This window comes from Nannobrachium achirus, assembly GCF_963921795.1.
Source record: "Nannobrachium achirus genome assembly, chromosome: 4".
NCBI lineage: Eukaryota > Metazoa > Chordata > Actinopteri > Myctophiformes > Myctophidae > Nannobrachium > Nannobrachium achirus.
In genome coordinates, this window is record NC_137813.1 from 35,766,562 (window position 1) to 35,784,028 (window position 17,467).

At 41.6% G+C, this 17,467-nt stretch overlaps 1 protein-coding gene across 1 annotated transcript; it reads left to right on the forward strand.

Annotated features, from left to right (window-relative positions):
- The first annotated feature begins 10,461 nt into the window (after nt 1–10,461).
- LOC308283846 (retinoic acid-induced protein 1-like) lies at nt 10,462–16,791 on the forward strand. The gene is made up of 5 exons (XM_080724348.1): nt 10,462–12,098; nt 12,208–12,301; nt 12,896–12,945; nt 13,334–13,414; nt 14,297–16,791. The coding sequence occupies exons 1-4, from the start codon at nt 10,647–10,649 to the stop codon at nt 13,379–13,381; spliced, it is 1,644 nt and encodes a 547-aa protein (XP_080580474.1). The 5' UTR covers nt 10,462–10,646; the 3' UTR covers nt 13,382–13,414; nt 14,297–16,791.
- Nucleotides 16,792–17,467: the final 676 nt, after the last annotated feature.

Here is a 17,467-nt window from a genome sequence, read left to right on the forward strand (position 1 = left end):
GCTTGAACTTGCACTAAGTTCAGAAGTTGATGCTTTACCACAGAGCCCCGACGAAGCATCGTTCATCAGTCACACTCAGTGCTTGAGAGATATGTACAGAGAGACCCAAGAGCTCCTACACCAGCAGAACATGATCAGACAGAACATGCAAGAAGAGCTTAGCCTAGGACTGTCTACCATCCCTACCAACCAGGAGCAGGACTCCTATGGGATTCAAACACCAACCATCTGGCTTCATGATACTGACGGCAACCTACGAGAACTAGGTGACTTGCTCTCTGACTCCCCCATGACGACAAGCACATCTTCACTATCACCTGTCTCTGACAGTCAACACTCCCTGGGTCAGACGGAGGAAGAAAGCAGAGAGTTGAGCTTTGATAGCAAAGAAAATCCTTACCAGACCCAGCTGGAAGGACACATCCATGACCAGGTGTTCAGCTCAGAAACACTGATCATGGAGGGGACTGTGCTGAAGAACACTGCAAATTCTGAACTGAACTGCTGTGAGACACCAAGCTGTGTAGAGGACTATATGGTTCCAGATCAGGTTTTGATGAGGAGGCTGTCTCAAGAGGTGGAATTCCTCACCAGCCAGAACGAAGCACTCAACCAACGCAACCAGGAGATGCTGAACCAGTTGACCGAGGCAGACAGAGAAATAGATAGGCTAAAAGCAGAGCTCACTAATAGTCACAGTGAGCCCTGTCTCATTCCTGAAGCGGAGCAACTCAGTCAGACCAGGGTAGAGTGTCTGGAGAGGGAGCTCAGCAAGAGGAACCAAGAGCTTGTGGAAGCCCAGTCATTGGTCAACACCCTGGAGACAGAGCTTGTGGAGGCCCAGTCATTGGTCAACACCCTGGAGACAAGTTTGCGGGACACAGAGAAGCAGCTGCGGCTGAAGGAGGCCACTCTCCAAGGCCTGGTGGTTTCGGCCAAATCAGAGGAACCCGGTGAGGAAAAAAATTGCACTGTGGAATTGCACTGTGGAAATGAGGCAGAGGGATACCTAGTCCAGTGTTTCGAGGCCACTGAAGCTAAGCTCATAGTGCTGCAGAGGCAGCTCCAGCAGTCTGAGCTGACCTGTATGGAGCTTCAGGCCCACAATGCTGAGTTGAGTGAGGTGGAGAGACTTTACAGCCAGAGAGCTAAAGAGGCAGAGGCTGACATCAAGAGACTGAATGAAGACTTACAAACTGAGCAAGTGAAACAGTCAAAGGCTTTGGTAGGTCGAGTCACAGCAGTGTCTGGTGAAGAAAGGACCCAGCAAATGATAGCCAGTATGGTACTGAGGCTGAAAGCTCTTGGGAAGTTACTGGAGTTGATTGACTGGTCTAATTTGAATGTGATAAAAAGGTCAGTAGATGGTAAGCATAAGGGAGAAAGGCAGTCACTGGTGGTTAACCAGCTTATGTGGGAAGAAGCGTTTTGGGAAGCACTCTTGAGCAGATTGAAAGCCAACCCTTCCCAGCTGAGTGAGGAGAGAGATATGGACATGCTTCTCAGAGAAGCTGCAGAGCGTATGGTCGCAGAAAAGCAGATGCTCCTCTTAGCCCGTGATCTGTTTTCAGAGACAGATGTTGAGATGGGATGTCTGGAGAGCAGGCCGTTGAAAGAGCTAGACATCGTTGAGAACATTGTAAGTGTAACTGTGTCTGAAAACAAAGAGGAGGATGATAACAGGGGTATACTGGACTGGAATTACCAGCACCATGACATCAATAAGAACATTAGTGAGAACTTTGTGGAGATGACACAGATGAAAGTTGCTTTGCTAAACTACATTGCCACCTCTGTCAAAGTCCCAGCCAACGACAAACTCCGGGTGCTGGCACACAGGCTTTATGACTTCCACAACTCAGAGCATCCATGGGTAGATTTGATTCACTCTGCAGCCACAGAAGCATTTTTTTCCTGTGAAATCAGTCGACTTTATTCAGCATGCCGCAAACAGCTTGTGGAAGCCAAGCATGGACCACTCAGCTCTTCTGTCATGTGCGGTAATTGTGCTATGCTGATGAAGGAAAATGAGGAGCTACAAGCCAGATTGTCAAACCTTGATGGCTGGCAGAGTCCCTCCGGGGGAGGTGAAATGGCCACAAAACATGTAGAGACAACTGACTTGCAAGACACAGACACAGAGCTGCAGAACAGTGCAGAAGAACTGAGAGCAGAAACCACAGATACAAGTGGAAAGGAGCATGAGGAGGACACAGAGGTTGGGGACATCACAGAAGAGAATGTGCACAAACATCCAACAACAGAAGAGATACCTAAAGGAGAGGACTTGCCTAACAGCTTGGGAATCACCCATTCAAGCGAGAGTGGGATCCAGGATGAGATCTCCCCTGAAAAACCTGAGACAGTGGATGCAGCTCATAACGAATCAGAGAGTTTTGCATCGGAGGAAGTTGTACTGCTGAGAGGAAGAGTGGACGCTCTGGAGGAACAGCTGTTGGTAATAACAGAGGAGATGGAGACAGAGTTCCAAGGCAGAATGGCATCTCTCCAGTCGCAACATATGAAAGATATGGAAAAGCTTAAGGTTGGTGGCTTCTGTCAACCATTTTACTCCACAATGGTACATGTTTAATTTGTTTGTAGTTTTCTTTTTTGGTGGGAGGGTGTCATAATATGATTTATATTGCTTGATATTTGCAAACGTACAGCTCATTTGATAATTAGTATATTTTCTGAGCAAAACAGATAGAAAAAGGATAATCTCGTTGATTGGTTCAATTCAGCAACATCAGCAATAATGTTGTTATAATTCTATTCTTAAGCGACCTGCCCAGTTAAATAATGGTTAAAATGATAAATTAAAATACAAAAAGCAAGCAACCAGTGTCCAGTGGTGTGCTACCTACTACTATAAGTAATTAGAAGTACCTAATAAGTTATAACTTATCTGGGGTGCCAATTGCTAAGTGGTTAAGGTGCGTACCGCATAGGCTCTGATGCCTGACTGTCCTGGTTTCAATTCCCGAGCACAGTGGAGCTTTGCTATATGTCAGTCCCTGTCTCTCTCTGTTTCCTGTCTCTCCACTGTACAAGCAAAAAAAGGGAAAGAAGAAGTAACTAATATGTCGGGGTGGAAACCTCATATGTCCGAAACTGTTACTTTTCAGGATTCAAATTTAAAATGAGCAACAGTAGCATGTCTACAAGCTTGTGGATCTGTGTGACGCTGTAGTATGATCAAGTAGGGCAAAAACACAGACTATATGAACGCCACATTTATGCTCCTTCAGGCCACATGTGATTATGGACTAACCACCATGGAGGCATCCCATCAGAGGGTCCTTGAGGACCTGCAGCACAGACACCAGCTGGAGGTTGAACGTCTCCTGAAGGACAAGGACAGACTGCTGGATGAAGAGACGGCTGCTACAGCAACTGGTGAGGGACTCTATGTTTGTGCATGCGGGTGTATGACTGTACATGCGTGTGTGCAGTCATGCCTGCATCAAGTTCAGATGGACAGATCAAGAGAAAGATAGATAAAGATTAAATTGTGATATCTTTTTTTTTAAATCTATACTCATGAAATTGAATATAGGCCTATCATATTCTGTAAATATGATATTGCACAAATCTCACCCGGGCCTGTATCACACATTTCTCTTATCTCAGCAATTGAAGCCATAAAGAACGCCCATCGAATGGAGCTGGAGAAGGAAGTACAGAGGATGTGCCAATCAAGAAAGGGCACAGGAGACATTGATGTTGAGGAATTATGTCGACAACATGGGTGCGTAATCTGAGGAATGCTTTTACAGCTTTTTAAATGCTCCTGGCTTTCACTGTCCAAGGCCAAGTATAGCAAGCTTCATACCACATGTTTTGTTTACACTTAATTTTACGGATATGGGAATTGGATGCCTGGCATTTGCATGGTGCAGTTTGTAAGTGATAATTGAATTACTGCTGGCAAGAACAAACTGTTTGGCACATTTTGTGGTTTTACTTGGCTCCACGTCTTCCTGTTCATGCCAGATGAGCAACACGTGTTGTTAAGCAGTACATAGCTTAAAACCAGTGTGTCTGTGTGTGACTGTATGTGGCTGTGTTTGTGTGCACAGTGAAGAATTGACTTCTTGTCAGCGAGAGCTGGAGGTGCTGTCCCAGCAGTTTTCTCTGAAGTGTCTGGAGAATGGACACCTTGCCCAGGCGTTGGAGGCAGAGAGGAAGGCCTTGTGTCAGTGCCAGCAGGAAAACCAAGACCTGAGGACTCGAAACCAGGTGACAATGACAATAAAGTGAAGTTGAAGTTGAGTTGAGAATGCGATACCATACCACTAGTGATTGTCATACAGTAGTGCATTCATTCACATACAGTAGATGCATTCATGTTCATAAATGCACGCTCTTCAAATCAGCCTACTCTAGAATCTTTTTAATATGAAACCAAAGACAAAACATAATAGCCTGTCTTTGTTAGTGTTTTTAGTTTTTTAAGATTTTATTTTTGGCTTTTTATGCCTTTATTGATAGGACAGTAGGCTGACAGGAAATGGTAAGAGAGATGGGGAGTGAGATGGGGAGTGACACGCAGGAAAGGCAGTCAGGCTCGGGACTTGAACCTGCGACGCACTGTCAGGCTACACTGAGCAAAGGTGCTCGGACCACTGCGCTGGCCGTCCGGGCCTCTTTGTTTTAACATGAAATGAATTCAAAGATCCATACTCAAATGCAAGGCACATTTCACACACAAAGCCAATTCAAAGTGCTTGACTTAAGGCACAAAAGGCATTTAATAAGGCATAACAAATGTATAAAATGAACAGATAACAACAGATTAAGTAATAAGAGGCATAGCAAACATAAAGGTCATTGTCATTCTTTCAGCATTCAGCAATAACTTGTAGAGTATCAGGAGTATCATATTGTGTACTTGACACTGTACAATCCTGAGTGGTAATTCAACACTGAGAGGGTACAAATGGAACCACATGGACCCTAATGTGCTTCCATTTATTCCCTCTCAGAGTACAAAAAGGATTTGACAGTGCATGAGCATTATCCTCCTGTTCTTCTACAGTATGTTCTGTACAACATGTACTGCAATGCTATCTGAGCTGAAGTGTTATACTGTCATTAACATAATGTAGGAGATGAGTGGTCATCTAGCAGCAGAGATCACCAGACTGTGGTCTGTGGCCAAGCAGGATGCACTCCCACTTAGCCAAGGAATGGATGCCTATGAACTAGAGGTGAGTCTGTTCTTCACTGTTATTCTGGGGTGACAGTGGCTCAAGAGGCAGGGCGGCCGGTTCAGTTCGATCCCGGTCTCCCCCAGAGTAACTGTCGAAGTGTCCTTGAGCAAGACACTGAACCCCTACTTGCTCCCGATAAGCAGGATGGTGACTTGAATGGTTTCCTCCGCAATCGGTGTATGAATGTGTATGTGAATGGGTGAATGTAATGCACAATGATTGTAATGTGCCTTGGAAAAAGGCACTATAAATGCACCAGTTACCAGTTACCATTCCCCTGGACAGTACAGTTGTGGACTCAGGCTTGATAACTCATGTTGTGTGGCTGGGTGTTATGTGTTTATATGTGTCCACTGTCCAAATGAATCAGTCAAGGGAACCTTCATAGAATTCATTACAGGTTGACAAATGTTTATATTGTTTGGACCACTAGATGTCACCCAAGGCCAGTATAATGGCCCACCTACAGTATGTTCTGTTCCTCTTGTGCTACACTGCTACTTTTATTATTTATTCTGAAAGGATGTTTTATTAAACACCAAGCTGGTTAGTTAGTTCATTTATTTGTTCAATATTAAAACAAGTGTCAAAAAATATATAGGCCTAATTGAAAAATGAAACAAAGTGGAAATTATGAAAAGAATAATAGTGATACAAGAAAACAAAGTTACAAAGTGTTGCATAGGATGCAGATACAACAATAATCAATGTACTGTACATATAAAATACATATTTAGTTAGGTAGAAAACATACATTACAGACCATTTGTAGGACACGCAATTCTGCAGAGGTGGATTTTGAGGAAAGAAATGTAGCCTTTTACAGACGGCACAATCATCATCACCGTTCGATTTGTGGGTGAAGTGGGGTAAAAATAAGAGACCTTTGTTGTAAGATAACATTTTCAAGTGAGATTTACAAAAATGTCTTATAAAAGCCTGAAAAGACGAGCCAGGTTTCAATAGCAGAATCAAAATCCCAACTATAAATAATGCTAAAATGGAAATAAGTCCTGGGTGTTGTTGTGTGTTTATGCTGGAGTGCTTTCAACCAACATATGGTATTATTTGTGTATTTTATGTAATCCAACTCAAATAATGTAATTTTCAGATTACTCTGCGGGTGAAGGAGTCAGAGGTTCAATGTCTGAAGCAGGAGATTATCTCCCTCAAGGACGAACTCCAGTCTACTCTGAGGGTGAGGAACACATATCCAGAATAATCAGTGGTGTAAAGTAACTAAGTACAAGTACATTTACTCAAGTACAGTACTTAAGTACAATTTTGGGGTATTTGTATTTATACTTAAGTATTTCCAATAGGCCTACTTTTACTTCTACTACTACTACTTCTAATATTTGGATTTACTTCTTGGATCAAATATTGTACTTTTACTCCCATACAATAATTTGAAAACTTTATTACTAGTTACTTTGTAGATATACATTATAATATTATAAAACATACTTAAACCACTTTAGCCCTATTTTACAACTTGGCTATTTTCAAACATTTTGTACTTTTATTTTTGGTACATTTTGATGCCAACAATTTTATACTTTTACTCAAGTAATTTTGAATTCCGGACTTTTACTTGTAAGCCCGCACCCACACCAAAGTATGGTCGCCAGCGGATAAACCCTTTTTGTGCGCGGCTTACTAAAAACGCAGAGAGCGCATTCTGTCCCAAAGCCAGTGACGCGCCTGTCAGTCACTTCCAGAACCTTCCCCATTCCGCCTTCGACTCACCCAATTGGACAGAGGGGGAAAACCAGCGAATTCATCTGCTCCAGCATAAACGCAAGGTCGGTGCGGCGGGCAGATATCCTTTAATGGCATGAAACTGCCCCCTTCCCATTGAAATACATTGGCAGAATGGGGATTCCACTCTCATAGGTACTTTGGTGTGGATGCAGCCTATCAGAGTATTTCTATATTGCAGTATTGATACTTTTACATAAGTAAAATATGCAAGTACTTTTCCAACCACTGCAGAATAATAAATAGACCGTTGAGCAAAACGGATAAACAAACACTCTTTCTGTGACCTCGCAGGATAAACGAGCTGCAACAAAGAAGTACAAGGACATCTACGTGGAGATGAGTATCCTGAGAGCCAAAGCAGAGAGAGACATAGAACAACTCAGAGAGAACCTGCAGCTCGCCCACAAGGCCCTGGGGGACATCCTATCTTAACCCATGGACACCTGAGGCCCATTCTACAAATGTCTTCTAAATCCCAACAGTTTTCTGGAAAAACTACTTTTGCTATATCTATATAATATAATTATCTATATACATATCAGTGGTTCTCAAACTATTTCATGTCAAGGACGCTCAAAATGATATGTACAGTATTTGGCTGCGGACCTCCATCTCTAAATATTTTGTGCCCGGGACCGAATACATTTGCTTGCACAAATTGTCACGATTTATTTTGTGCCACGTTATGAGTTTGTATATCTGCTATTTTTGAATAGCCAACCAATGTGTTATATTTATATACATACAGTATACAGTATAGGAATAAGGCCTATAGCTAAAATCTAAAAATCACACAGATGCTTTCCTGTTTTTTGGGGGGGTTAAAGCACAATTTTGATTAGGAGAATCATTATGCTGCACCGATGTTATGCAGTATTTTTGTAATAAACTTGTTTGGTGCAATGGTGCAGATATGTCAATTGTTATGCAAGTTACATAATGAAAGGAGTCCACTTACATGACAAACTCCTCTACTCACTGTTGAATGGTACAGTACAATCCCTTTAATGTCAGTTAGCAAGACATTTTATAATAAACCTTCTGTGACCTGCCTTTAGCCTGTATTTAATAAATCCAAGAAATGTGATCAGTGATCCCATCCCACATTCCTCTTCATGTTCCTGGTTTTGATCTCTCAATGCTCAAGACAAACAACAGTGTTTAACATAGATATATATATATATCACTATATTTTCCCTTCTGTTGGAGGCATGGATACAAACATCTGTATCCAAATCTGTATTATGGCTACATTACTAATAGTCTACTATGCAACAAAACAAAAACGAATTATTTACCACCACTGCTACATCTACATGTAGGAAGGAAAGTCTCTATACTGTAAGAAAGCAAGAAAATATATTTTTCTAATAAAGGAAACGTGGAAATAAAATATTTTAGCTTGAATATATATTCAACATACAATTGTCACTGTAATTTGTATTTTTTATTTTATATTTATGGCATCATGTTTAAAGATGGCATGGTTTAAACATAGAACAAATCAAATCTTCTGTACTTTTTAATTTACCGGACTGGTACACATTTATATCTAATAAACACTGCTTTATAACAGAAGCTCCTTTTATCAGCAGTATTCTTTCTTTCTTTCGTTAATTCTTTTACACATTAGAGATTGTATTATCAATACACTGACTCACTGAGAGAGGTGCAGTAGCCTATTTATTATTGTCCTGGATTTTGTTTATCATAAATGAACATTTAGACATCAAACATATGCTCATTGGATTATTTTATTTCATAATATTGACTTGTTTTCTGACACATGTATCTATAATATAGTACAGCAAAGCAAATGTCACATTGCGAGACAAATAACCTTTATTTAGTATTAAGCAATATTGCGTTGTGCGTTACGTATCTGTTGCCAGGTTTGATTAAAAAGGGGGATGAAAAGCCTTTCACGCCTTGTATCGTGATTCGTGCCTGAAACAAATAGCTGGCAAAAGATACCACAATGTAACTATATTCACTTCTCATTAGGGTAATAGTCAATACAAATGTAATGAAAAGTTTGAACGCATCGTCCATTATTCGAGTTGTTTTTGAATCCTTGATAGGGGGTGGGGGATATATTCTGGCAACCCAAGTGTGTTCAGTATCAAGTGTGTTCCACTCACTGTTCCGCCCTCTGGTTGGTACAGCAGGCTTGTCAAACAACCACTAATAGAAAGAGCCTCTTTGACAGCCTTAAAATACAACCGAATATTATTTAACATCTTAGGTACACGTTACGAGAATGAATATCTCTGTGGTGGATGTTCTGTTCATTGGTAGATGCGTTAGCTTGCTGGCTAGCTTGCTACGATGAAGTCGGAGTGTCGCTGCTTTTGTTTACATCATGACTTAATGGGCCTGGATAGGTAGCTCACCTACAGCTACCCGGAGTTCAGGAGTCATTCTCACCCAACCGGAGAAAAACACCAACAACTGTTGTGTGTAGGTACAGGTACTTAATATAAAATATATAGTAGTGATAGTAGTTACCAGTTTATACATGTGCTATTTTGATTCATATCTGAAATGCAGTAGCTCAGGGGTTTTCAACCCTTTTCATATTTTCAGACCATTATTTATTCGGTATTTCAGCCACGGTGACATTTAGCTTCTCAGACCCAAAACTATTTTGTTGTTGTTGGTCGGATAGGATTTTGTCCACAATTCCATGCTGTATTGATGTGGTACCAATATGAGAGATAACATGTCAATCAAAAGAAAAAAATCTTCTACATTTTCTAATTGTGTGTAGACTTCTTGTAAATGCAGATGTTTAACAATAATTTAACTCTTGGGAGCTTAACGGGGCCATTTGGTTTCATTTTACGCTCTCAAGAGTTAAAGATCTATAATGGTCCATTTGGTTGCCAACTCCATAATTTAGCTGGGGACCACCTGGCACCCCCCCCCAGGGACCACTGGTTGAAAACCACTGCAGTACCTGGTTGGTTATACATAATGTTATGTTTTGATGTGATGTGACGTGACGTGATGCCACACATGAGGCATATTTTCGAAGCAGTGGTTTACAGTTTTATCCTTTTTTTTTCTTATTCTTCTTCTTTTCTGACAGTGATGGAAGTTTCTTCTAAGGATCCATCTCTCATAGCCATGGATCTGTCAAAGGGATACACTGTCAACTCCCTGAACTGTGGCCACGCTGAAGCCAGGGACCCCCTAGGAAAGAAGCCAGAGTGGTACCACAGACCTCCACCCAGCTGCAGCACAGAAGTCGGCTCCACTTACTGGAACAGGACCAGGCCTTCATCCTCCTACTCCACCCGTATAATGGACAGCAGCATAGGAGACACTGGTGTTATCCAGTTCCATCCTGACATGGGCGGAGGCGTTCACTGCAGAGAGATGGAGCAGGGCCCTGAAGCCATAGGAAGCTACATGGACACGACATTATCTCAGGGCCTGGGTCTATATCATAACGGAGCCCACGGCCACCTGTGGCATCAAAGGTTTTATGAGTGCGATCCAGTGGAGAGCCCGGTTCCTGAAAGTAGTGGCGGAGAGGAGAGCGACAGCGGGTCTGATGTCATTTTCCTTGTTTCCACAAATAAGGACACACTTGTGTGTAGTTCTTTGAGCAGAGAAAGCGTTAGCCCTGTTGTGGAACCCCTGTCTCCAGCAGCTCTCTCCATGGATGAGGGGAGAGGTTGTTACCTGCTGCCACAGCCCCTGAGCTCCCCCAGTCCAGACAGCACATACTCCGAAGTCTCCTCAGACAGCTCCACAGACATAGCTGTACTGCATGCCAGGCCCGTGGTCCTCCTACCAGACATAAGAGCTGTCTGCAGGAAGATGAACCCTGTTGATTCTCCCGTAGATGTTTCAAGTGATGACAGCGATGTCATCGAGGTCTCGGTCACCAGTGAAAGGAAAAATGTTATTGTGTTTCCTGAACGTGTTCCTGATCACAATAGTGCGGCAGAAGAAACGAGTTCTCCGAATGAACGCGAGCCAAGAAGTTTACGGCGTAGTCCCAGAATTAAGGACTCGACCCCAACAACGCATCAGTTCACATGCAGCGTCTCTCCTCAGCGTCATCACAATTTAAGAACTCATAACGCCAGAAGAGGTTTTTATAATGAATGTTATGATTCGGATGATGTGATTGAGTCTGTGGAGAGGTTATGGAGTTCAGAGGAAGAGCCTGTGTTGTCCACTCTGAAGCCTGGAGCTGGAGCAGCCACAAAGTCAGATGACTCTGACAGGGACACTCAGCAGTCTGACCCTTTGCCAAAAACAAAACAAAATAAGTCCCTTCCCATCCGTAAGTGCAAAAGGTCCAGTACCACTACCAAACCAAAACCCCACCGGGGTACCCCTGCAAAGCAACGTATAAAGGTATCAGTAGACAGGAAAGCACCTGTCAAAAAAACTGCATCCACGCGACGAAAAAGGAGAAAAAAGCACACTGAAACTGGGCCGTCCTGCTTTTTCCCCCCTAGAGAGCTGGAAATTGAGCTTAAATATGCAAACTACAAAAAGGAGAAACGGCAGAACAAATCAGATGGCTTTCACCCCTTTGTTCATGTAGAACAGGAGGTATGCACTGTTGTCAACTATCAGGAGCAGGAAACAAATGGGAAGTGCAATACAAGACAGCAACGCACAGGCACTGGGCTGACTGGACTTGTTCCCAACACGTCTTGCTTTCAGCTCGGCCGACTCAGTGCAGAAAGCAAGTGTCAGCCCACGCAGTTCTGCTGCTTGTGCGGTCGATCAGCCAATGCCACGGGCCTGGGGGATCTTCATGGGCCTTATTATCCCATTGGGCCGTCTCAAGGTTGTCTGAGACACCAGCAGAATTGCACAGAGCCATCTTCAGGTGACGTGAAAAGTAGGCTAAACGTGGACGAAAGGTTACACAACCTTGCTAATGGCCACGCTGTGAAAATGGACGATAAAGACTGTGATGGCGATAGCTCCATCACGCCGCCTTCTGTGGTTGATGGTGTCATAACAGCGGCATTTCATTCAGATGAGTTCTGGATACACGAAGACTGTGGTATCTGGTCTGCTGGTATTTTCTTAGTTAAAGGGAAGCTGTATGGCTTATGTGAGGCCTCTAGTCTTGCACAAAGAACAGTGAGTGACACATGACTACCCCACCACCCCCACCCCTGGCCATTACATTGATCATAAATGTGTATTGTCCTCATTTACATATTCCGCTTCTTTGTATTCTTGTTCTCAGGTTTGTTCCATATGCAACGAAACGGGTGCAGTAATGGGTTGTTTCCAAAAGGGATGCCTCCGGAGATATCACTACAGATGTGCCATTGAGTCAGGTAGTGTGCTGTACAGCATACAACATGTTGTTAGGCAGAAACCTTATACCTCATATCTCCATCTCTATTTCAACTTTTTATGTTTTTTGGTAAATTACAGCAATGTCCCACTTCATCATACAAAAGTGTCGCACAAAACTAGTGAAAATAGCAGATCTACAAGCCCACAACGCATCACAAAGCAACATGTTGTGAGCTTGTAGATCGGCTATGGTCCCTATTTTAAAAGGTTAAATAATGAAAAAGGAATGTTTTTGCAGTTTCCACTGCACAGCATACAACATAATCTTCATAATAGGTGACAGTGCTGGTATAGTAGCCAATAATTACACGGTGAGTGTAGCCATTTCTACTGGGCATGATGTTTCAAATGAGTATCTGTTACTGTATAATGACCAGTAATAGTATACTGCAGTGTTACCAGACTGTGTTAGCAATGGCTGTTAATGGTGGTGGAAAAGATGGACATGGAGCAGGAAAGAGCCTGAGTCAGTTTTGCTTCTCTTGTGTGTGGGAAAGCAGTCTTTATCAGCCTCTTCAAAGTGATGAATATTGCTATTTATTTATTTATTGTGTTATGTTGCTGTCTTGCAGGCTGTGTGCTAAATGAAGAGAACTTTTCAATGAGATGTCCAAAGCACAAGGTAATCATGTTGATTCAAAATCTCAATTGGCTTGAATCTCAGCCAGTGCTTAAATGTTCTCTTTATATTATGTAAAGCACTGGTTCTCAACTTGGGGTGGGGGGTTAGCCAGGTAAACTATTGATAGTTGAGAACCAAATGGACCTGTAAGGGTCTGTAACACTGAGAGTGTACACATGGACCCTTATTTCGTTCCATTTATACACTCTGGGTTAGTTAACTATCAAGGAAGAGTCTATAGAAGTTGTTTGGGGTCCCATATATAAAAAGTAACAAATGGGGGTCCTTGGCCTAATGCATATCAAACTGGGGGTCTTTGAAATATCAACTGTCATTGTTCCAAGCAGATTATTTTAATCCACATTTGTAATCATTTGTTTGTGTCCAGCGGAGTGTACCACTTACACTCGGTGTGACCACGCGACACAAGAGATGACAGGAAAATACAGTACACTGGAGGCCACAGGAGGTATGTAGCACTCACTTCACTTATTTGAACCACTACAGGACAACTAGAAAGTACATACACATATAAACCGCTGGATTATACTTACTCAGAGTCAACAAAGTCAACAACAAAATAGCATTTGATCAACACTAATTGTATAAATAGATTAACATTGTACTGTAAATGAGGAACTGCCCTGGTGAATAAAATGGCTTTGTTTACTCCTGGAGATGCGTCAGTCAGTCAGCCTCGCCATTAAAATTTAGGCCTAGAATTATTGAATGCTTCAACCAGTGAAAAATAGCAGATATACAAGCTCACAGTGCGGCACCGAGTGCCGCGCTGCGAGCTTGTAGATCTGCTATTTTTGAAAAAGTCGTGAAAATGTGTGCAAATCTTTGAATATATGTATTTTCAAAGCAAACGTTTGTAACTCAAATTTTGCTTCTGCGGGGTCCCTGGAACAAAATATTTTGAGATGGGGGGGTCCGTGGCCAAATAAATATCATTTTGGGGGTCCTTCACATGAAAAGGTTTGAGAACCACTGACATAGTAGTCTCTCAAGAACAGACTAACTGAGCTCCAGTTAAGTGAAAGGGACCTTTTCTTTGATGATGTCTGGCCAGATTGCTGACATAGAAACATAGGTTTTTCAAAAGGTCTTGGAAGGATTCAAAAGGCACTTATAGAATCGGGTCAAAATTAAAATTTTCACTATTTTTTTTAAAAATAGCAGATCTACAAGCTCGCAGCGCGGCACTCGGTGCCGCGCTGTGAGCTTGTATATCTGCTATTTTTCAATAGTTAAAACATAAAATAATGATACACAATACAGTGTACCCGTTCTAAATGTGAGTCAGTCTGTTTTGACAAGTGTCTACTCTGTTTTGTGTTTGTTACAGGATGGCCCACAGGTGTCCTCAGGGTCCGACATTTGATTTGCTTATTTCTCCCCTTCTGCTCATCTGCTGTATTATAACACTAATTAAGTATTTTTGAATAAGCAGAAAGCTAAGCTTCTGGTGAGGGTTCACTCTTAATGCAAGAGAACAAATATAGGGGTCAGTTTGAGATTTGAGAGGTGACTGATAATTGTTCAGTTTTCAGTTCCTTTTTTCCTTTTACACAGCAAAATGATGCAGGGTGTATACAGTAACTGCATGTATTGTATGTGGGAGACTGTGGGTGTATGTGTGCGTGTCTGTGTGTCTGTTCCTGACACAGGCCATGTTTTGGGGCAAATTTGTGACCAGCTAATTTGGAATTGTATCTAATTTCAAATAAAGTTGTCTTTACCAATTTGATTGTGACCATCAGGTCGCAGTTAGTATGAAAACGTCCAGCTCGTGTCAGTGAGTGAGTCATGCTAATACCCAACATTTTGTTACCTATCGACTTCAGTACCTCCCTCCCATTCCATCCATGAAGGCGGTTAGGGCTGGGCGATTAATCGATTTTAAATCAAAATCAGATTTCTTTTGTTTGGAAAAAAGAAAATCGTCAAATCGATTTTCACTTTAATTAGGGTAATTCTGATACGGATCTCGCTCATAACAGGCCACCGAAAAAAGCTCAAGCTTATTAATGCTGTGTTAGCCACCTTCTGGCCCTTACATTAAATGTTTATTTTCCTTCGGGGAGCGCAGTCTGCAGCGCATCGCCTCATCTACAACAATCTACAACTCTGAAGTGAAGCCTGACTTACTTCGTTAAAATAGCTGATCTACAAGCTCACAACGCGTCGCAGACATGTTGTGAGCTAGTAGATCAGCTATTTGCAGGATGTTTAGATGTTAGGAAACGTTTGGCTTCATAATAAAAGCTTATCAGCTTTCCAGGAAAAAGGGAATTTGGATACTGGTGTGATTTGAACATTAAGGAAACCTTTCAGGATGAGATTTGTTTAGTCAAGACATTGTAAAAGTTGTGACTTTATTAATCCCAAAATGTTTCTTTCTTTGTCAATGGTTTGGACTTTATTCCTAATTGTTTTCTTTCTTTTTCTTTTAAAAAAAAGAAATAGTTAGCTTTTTTTTTTCTTTTTTGAAAATCGACTATTCTGATAAATAAGACAGGATTTTATTTTTAGGCCAAACGGAACAGCCCTAAAGGCAGTTCACGAAAAGTTCTAAGTAACATATTTGCTGATTGGCTGTGGCTTTCACTGGCTTTAACACGCTGTTTAATGAACGCTGCTCTTTACAGGGTTCCCACGGTCGTGAAATTCCTGGAAATATTTTGAAATTAGAAAAATATTTTTCCAGTACTGGAAAAGTTTTGGAATTTATCAAGGGTCCTGGAAGGTCCTGGAAAAAATAGCTATGCATTGTCTTTGGTAATTGATTGTGTTAATACCTCTGAAATGACAAATTAAACATGGACCAAATTGTCAAATATATAGAGGCAGAAATTGTGAAAATTGCCGATCTACATGCTCACCGTTGCGAGGCGTTGTGAGCATGTAGATCTGCTATTTTCACAATAGAACCGCGTTATACAAAATTCCTCAACTCTCAGTGCTCGTCAGGGTGCCAGGGTCCCCAGTTAAAACATGATTATTTCGGGGGTCACGGCCTGAAAAGGTTGAGAACCACTGGCCTACACTACCTGTCTTTGAGCATTGCGCATAGGAGTAAGCGACCTGTTATTGAGCTGAATTGTTGTTATATAGTCCTGGAAATTGGGTTAAATATTCTGGGAAAGTTTTGGAAATAAATTGGTAAAAATGTGTGGGAACCCTGTCTTTAGCGCGACCTGACGGCCGCTTCTCGGCCTCAGGGTGTCTTACTTGTTATACTGCAGTTTCATAAGGTTAGGGCTAGACATCTATTTGTTAGGGATATGGTAATGGCTAAGGGTTTACATTAGACATGTATCTGTTAGGTTATGTTTATAGGGTATGGATTAGGGTTAGACAGACTGGTTGTGGGTATGGTTATGTTTACAGATAGACTATAAGGCACTTGTTCCCAAACCTTTTAGCTTGAGACCCTTGACATTTGATGTCTCCCTGGGACCCAAACTAGTGAAAATAGCTTAAGACACGTTTCAAGGCATTGAAACTTGTAGTTCTTCTATTTTCAATACAAATACTTTGAATTAGTTTTATTTATTTGTGTTTATTTATTACATTCTTTTGAAAAATGAGAACAAACTTTCTGGGGATTTTTTTTGATAATCATTTGAAATAATGGAGGAAATATATATATACATTTTATTTATATATTGTTTGTTTTTTACTCATGACCCAAAAGTATGGGTCCACAAGCCACAAATGGGCCCCGACCCATTGTTTGGGAAATAGTGGATTAAAGTAGCAGTTCTCCCCCAAAATGTTTTTATTTTTATTGATTACTCACACCATTGAGGCTTGAGTTCAATAATATTTGTTTGTATTTGTCGCATTCCTATGACAAAAATGGATTATAGTAAATGTCCCCCCATTGATTCCGGATGGGGACCCCAATGCATTAGGGTCCCCATCTGGAATCAATGGGGGTACATGTATTGTAATGGAGACTCGATTCTGAGTAATCAATAGAAAAAAAGTCATTTTGAGGGTGAATTACTACTCCTTTAAGGGGTACAAATTAGTGTGTGTGTGTGTGTGTGTGTGTGTGTGTGTGTGTGTGTGTGTGTGTGTGTGTGTGTGTGTGTGTGTGTGTGTGTGTGTGTGTGTGTGTGTGTGTGTGTGTGTGTGTGTGTGTGTGTGTGTGTGTGTGTGTGTGTGTGTGTGTGTGTGTGTGTGTGTGTGTGATGATGACCCTTGGACTAACCACAATATCAGCAACATTTACTTAATGATGTCATTTTGCAATGGTTAAATTAAGCTTCATTGAGGTATAGATTCGGTTACCTTTTTCAGTTGTATTCAGCATTGATGTTTAATGTCTGTTTGCTCTGTGCAAGAGGATGCTACGCACACCAAGTCCTTGTTGTGGTGCCGACCAACGGCAGAATAATCTCAATCATAGTCTTTAAAAGACAAGAATGCGGCCACAATTGTTAGTTATTGCGGCCGCATTCTTGTCTTTTAAAGACTACAATTGAAATGTATTTTTGCTAAAGCATTT